A 6287-nucleotide genomic window follows, 5' to 3' on the forward strand; every position below is an offset into this window, starting at 1 on the left:
GTGCTGTGTCTCTGTTTACCAAGAATCCCAAAGCCAAAGGCGCTAAAAAAGACGTAGAGCATAACAAGGAAATTGGAATGAATACATCCTAGAACTTAAAACATAGAAGAAATACATTAAAATGTTTTAATCCCAGAGCTGTGGCTGTGGTTTTATTGTTAACTGCACCATTTGTCAGTTGTCTTCACATCACAGCTTTGCAGCCATATCGATTCTGTTACATCTGCATTGATGTATTTGCAAGGAGCACGACGATATATTGCCAAAATTTATTTTCTGAGCACAGCCCTAGTAAATACAGTGACTCCATAAAGTGTTACTGATAACCTCTGCTGAGTGTAGCTCAGCTAAAACTCTGTTAATTCAATGATGTTAATGATGTTCTGTGTCCCCGCTTATTATGATGTTTAAAAGCTTTTATTGTGAAAGAGTCACATCAGGAAATGTGACGTTTTCAGCAGCATCGTAACACACCTCCTCAGGAGAGAAACAAAAGGTCAAACCTCACAGAAACAGTCAGAAGCTATGATGTAGTTAAAGACACAGTGGCTTCTAAAAGCATCTCTCTCTGGTCTCATGCTCATGCAGTTAAATATCACATCACAGGCTGCTCAGGACGTGCAGATCTCACGGGTTGTTTGGTCTGACTCACTGTATTCTCACTCCTCCTCCTCCTCCTCCTCCTCTGTCTCCTCTCTAGTTTCACCTGGCTGTCGGCTCAGGTGCACAGCAACATGGTGATGCATTTCTCGGGTCGCATCACTGACAGTTTCGACCGGGAATTTCGCTGCCTGTACGCCGACTCGCAGATCGTTGACTGCTTCTACAACGCCGAGGAGGAGGGGATGCCTTATTACCCGTCATACCAGGCAGTCATGACCCCCGGCATGGGCATGGGGCACGGACCGGTCATGGGGTTGGATTTACTCTCTGACAGGTACCAAGCAGGAGTCTACTCTTTTTCAATGAAAATGATGAGAAATGTTTCTTTAAAGGGGACATATTATGAAAAATCCACTTCTACAGAGTTTCTGAACATATATCTGTGTAACCTGGGAGTCTACTGACCCACAACATGTGAAATAAACCCATCCAGTCCTTTGTTTGTGGTCTGCATAAGTCTTACAACACAGAGAAAAATGCTCCGTTTCAAATGTGCTCTCCTTGTGATGTCACAGTGGGATTCTGGTAAAAAAAAGTCCCCTCCCCTCCCCTGGTATCTCCACCCATGGACTCCACCCCCAGCCTAGAACAAAACTTTTGAGCAGGTCCACCATTTTTATTCTCTCTACAGAGGAGTGATGTCCACGGGGAAAACTCAGGGGGGGGGGTCATTGCATTTAAAGAGACACACACACCAAAACGGAGCGTTCTGAGAGAGCTGGTTTATTCAGGGTCACAAACCTCCTCTGGTGCTTGATTGATGTTATATTTTGACCAAAGCACAGCACAGATGTTTCATTTAGACCACAGGGGGACTGTTTGAAAAGGTGGAGGAGGGGGAGAATATGTCCTCCTTTAAGTTTTCAAAAGCTCATATTGACATAATCCCATTTACCACCAGAGACAATCTTCCCCCTGAATAAATTGGAAACAGAATTTAGTCGTCATTATTTTATTCATGAATCAGTCTGCAGAATAATGTGACGGTGGCTACATCCACATCACACATACCGTGTTTTTAAATGGACCCTTGCTGGTGTTTCTCCAGTATTAACTGTTTGATGCTTTTTATGTTGTGTAATTTATTTGTACGTACCCGATGTCCCCATTGTCTTAACGCTTATCGTTCTTTCCCCTCCCCCCATCTACTTGTGTAGCCGGCAGCGGGAAAGGGTCTGCTCTGAAAATTCCAGCAGCCAATCGAGTAACAGCGTGTCAAGTGTGAAGGCGGCACCCGGGATGACCTCTAACACAGTCTACAAGGTCACCCAGAGTCACGACAAGAAGGAGGCCAGCAGCAACTCCCACCTGAGCCCTGAGAGGAGAGTGGGAGGCTCAGACCGAGCAGGAGGCCTGACCCCGACGCCTCAGGGTCACATCACGCCAGGACCACGAGGCCAAGCTAACGGAGGAACAAATCACAGCCCGGTGATGGACAGACCGCCGCCCCCCTACGGTCACCAAATGGGCATTGATTGGAACAAGTCCAACGCGGACGTCATGCGCTCAAACATCGGAGGCACCTCCTCTAAGTTTCAAGGGCTGGGGTTGTACGACCACAAATCGAGCCTGTTCCACAACACCGGGCTAGTCCCAGGCACCCCCAACTCAAACATGAACCCAAAACCACAGACCCCCTCCCCCATCAATGACAGCAAACTTCCCCCCAAACAGAGGGCTCCCCCCAACCAGCTCCTCAACAAACTCTCAGACTTCTTTCTGCCCCCCTCCAAAGAGGCCTACAACTTCCGGAGGTCCCCGTCCCCTCACGGCACCACCACCTGGGGGGGGCCGGACCTCTCTCAAGCTGAGCCGGAGAGCCAGCAGAGTCCCCCGCCCCCTCCCTCTCCTGTCACACTGATGAACAGGCAGGACCAGAAACGAATGACACTGGGCCACAGCAAGCTGGACCTGGTGAACCATTACAACAAGATGAAATCCAAGCAGGTTTACAGCCGCTTCGAGCTCAAGACCTCCAACTAAACCGCCGTCTCCTCTCTTCTGTCTCAAACGTGCGACTGTTCGGGTCACAGTCAAGAAAAATACATTTGAGGTTTTTAGATGAAAGTTGTAAAATTAAAATAATAAATTCATATTATTTCAAGAATGGAGTCTTAATATTATGAGATAAGGCCATGGTTAGCCTAAATGCTATTTTGAGTAGCATATAGTACATTAGCATTTAAGAAGAACAGCCATCTGCTAGCAATAAAATTAGGAGGCTGGAGCATTTAAAACATTTTTTAAACTTAAATTCTACATTTTACTATGGAAACGTATGTTGTAATCGCAGGATGAGTCTGCAGAGGGCGCTGAACGGCTTGTTCTATTTACGTGATAGTTCCCCGATATGAACCAAAGAATTTCACCAGACGGCTTCAAGCCTCTGCGTAAGCTGGTGAAACCTCTAACATGGACTCTCTTCTCCCAGCACTGGAGAGCAGCCCTCCCCTGGAAGCCCTGCAGCGTTGTGCCCCCCGGAAGGCTTACAGAGAGCTGGCCAATCAGAAGACAGTGGGCACGTGGGGAGGGGCCTTAAAGAGACAGCAGCTTGAAACAAACCGTTTCAGGCAGAGGTTGAAATTTACGCCAGTATCAGATACATCAGGAGGTTTCTGAGCTGCAGATCGTGCAAAGCTTCTCTTTAGGTTTCATAGAGTGACGACATGAGAGGTGAACAGGGGAGCATATGAGATCTGCCGTGTTGTGACGTACTGACATACAAATACAAATTAACATTTAATACCAGAACTACGGATTAAAACCGGGAACATGTATTTTTTTATTTCATTTTAAGGATAAGAATAGATAAAAAAACCAGTCAGCGAGCTGCTCTCCTGATATTCCCCTTTCATAATAGTACATGGGCTAACCATATCCTAAATTAATCTCACTATTCTCGTAATCTTATTTTTACCTTGAAATGGTTTTTCTTATGACTCCAATCTTGTAATCTTATGACTTTAGTCTCAAAACATTACATCTTTAAAGCTCCTGTGAGGAGTTTTCATCTTGATATGAAAGTGGCTGAAATAACTCTGAGGCTTCTTTATGACCTACAAATGCAAACATGACCGTACACATTAAGATGGAATATTTCTATATATGAACTTTTCTCTGACTTTACACTGCTGCAGGGTTGGACCAATCGAACAGCACATCCAAACACATTTTGTTTACATTTTACCTCTGATGGTTCAAAGAAAGCAGGATGAGATGTTTTAATGCTAATACTCTGTCACCAAACATTATTAGAGTCCACGAAGAAATGTTTTCATAGAGCTCTTGAATTCCTCCCACTGATGGAAATCATGTAATTACAGCAATGATGGCGCGGAGGCTCTTTAGCTCAGTTATCCTGTTATTCTTGAAACCATTTTTGCCTATGTCATCATGTAAGGTAGTTTACAAATGCAGGAGGGCTGTGACTCCTTGAGGGGTCTTAGTTTACACAAAAACATGAAAGAAAATCACACATTTACTTTTCCTTTAACTTGAATCATACTGAATCAGGTGACAAAAATTGAAAGGGCCAGACTCTGCGAATTGTGTGTCACACCAAAGCAGATGTCAATCAAAAGATGAACTGCCAAGCCCACAAAGTCTTGAGAAATGAGCTGGTTTTAACGTTGCACTGTATAAATTATGGATGTGGTCTCAGTGACGTCACCCATCGGGTTTCTGAAGGAGAGAACGATGGCGGTCGCCATTTTGGAAATGCTGAACCTAAGTTTCGCTCAATGTAGACAAAGGTAAAGAGGAGGAGTTTGGTGGAGCCTCCTGGCAAATGGCTACAAAGCACCCACCTGTCAGTCATCTCAGCCACGCCCATATTTATGTAAATGAATGCTTAATTCCTTAGCGTATATATCCTCAAACAGGAAGAGAAGATAATCACCCCATAAAGTTTTAATGATTTAGAAACGAGCTGTTGACTCAAAACCAGTAAATTGATTGTGTCTGCTGTGAAAATGAGCATTTTTACATGAGTGTTGATGGCGATTCCTTGGCTTTTGATGCCAGCCTCAAGTGGACACTCGTGGAACTGCAGTCGTGCATTTCCGCATTGGCTTCATTTTTTCAACACAAGAGGTCGCCGCTTTGTCTCACCTAAAATTTCTTATGAACATTTTTTTCACCAAAATTTTTGTGAACTCTCAACTTTGATATCATTCAAGTGTTTTTATTTTTTAATTTTAAGCCAAAACTTTAAGAGGCTTTAAAATGTCCAGTGTACTGAGGAGTACAGGTAGATGTACCTGGTGGTTGTTGGTTTGATCACAGTCTCGTGTGGTCTAGTTTGGAAAGAGCTTGAATGTAATAGACGTTCATTTCTATACATGGAAAAAGTCCTGCACTCCAACCTTAAAGGTTAGCTTGTGTACCATAGCATTGATAATAAGTGATTTTATCACAGCCCAAAGTTCATACACAATGTAAGGAGGGAGGAGGGACAATTGTACCAGACTGTTTTGAGTATACACCGATCTGTCCAAATGAATGAACAAATTCTTAATTTCAGTCGGACTATAATGTCAAACTCCGCTTTGGTTTTCTGATCGTTCTGTTGTGTACGAAATGTGTTAAATGAGAGACGAAAGAGATGCAGTGCAGCCCAGGACGTTAGGAAAACATCTACATCCGTTTCTTTCTTTTCATTTTGACCTGTTATACTGGGATTGAATGGTTCCTGTAACACTCCTGTATTATAGTGTATATACCACGTGCCTTCATCATCCTGCCTTAAGGTTTACAATCACAGTGACTTGAGTGCTGATAAAGACATGCCTGTCTGAAACCTGACGGGACTACAGGGAATAAAGCTCATTGTGCGTAACAGCAGGAGCCCAATAATGTAAATGTTCCTGCTGCTGTCGTCATGACTCAGCTGGAAAACGACACACATACGTGTCCCAAGTGAAGGGCTTCACACAATCAATACAGAGGAGTGTTTCCTCGGCATATTTTGAATATGTACATTTGTACAGAGTGTTTAAACACGTTCAACATGGTTATGAGTAACTGTATTATTGTCAACATGTAGTTTTCTTTGAGTTATGTTTTGTGATGAAAGGTGCTGATGTGCAGCAGTCTTTCTTCACAGCACTACAGGGATCTCCAACAGAAGAGCTGTCGTCACCTAAGCAATAAGAACTGACCTTGTGATCAATTATTTTGATGTGTTTTGTTAACTGCTCATGTCTTATTGTTTTATTGTTGTACATTATTTTGTTTCTAGAGGCCTAATACATAAACTCATGGTCAGGAGTTTGGGGTTTTTTTTGTTTAAGAATGACTTCTGAAAGTTTGTTATTTTTATTTTTACCGTTATTTACTGGAGAATGTGAACTTTCTGTTAAAAGTTGGTCCTAATTTGTAAATTGAACACTCTAGGATTTAATTAAAAAAAGGAAGTGAAAAGCTGTTGAAGTGTCGGTCCATCCATCCAGCCATTTTCTTTTCGATTCTCTGATGTCTGGTGGCGGTTGCCTCTGTACATTGGTGACGTGCCCCATGTACAGAAGTTAATCCTTGTTGAAGCAGCTGTTGATTCGAACCGGGCCTCAGATCTTCACTGTGTGTCTTCCCCCAATCTGTCCTCCCAACGTTTCCCGTCCCTCTTC

General features: G+C 43.4%; 1 protein-coding gene across 2 annotated transcripts in view; it reads left to right on the plus strand.

The window, feature by feature from the left end:
* The window catches only part of fam83c (family with sequence similarity 83 member C), a 25492-nt gene extending 19405 nt beyond the window's left edge, over window positions 1–6087 (plus strand). For both annotated transcript variants that reach the window (XM_020653057.3, XM_065955425.1), the window contains 2 exons: window positions 701–937; window positions 1821–6087. In XM_020653057.3, the coding sequence (XP_020508713.3) occupies window positions 701–937; window positions 1821–2646 (1063 nt within the window). In that variant the 3' untranslated portion in view covers window positions 2647–6087. The remainder of the gene's footprint in view (window positions 1–700; window positions 938–1820) is intronic.
* Window positions 6088–6287: the final 200 nt, after the last annotated feature.

This window comes from Labrus bergylta, chromosome 5 (genome assembly GCF_963930695.1).
Source record: "Labrus bergylta chromosome 5, fLabBer1.1, whole genome shotgun sequence".
Classification (NCBI taxonomy): domain Eukaryota; kingdom Metazoa; phylum Chordata; class Actinopteri; order Labriformes; family Labridae; genus Labrus; species Labrus bergylta.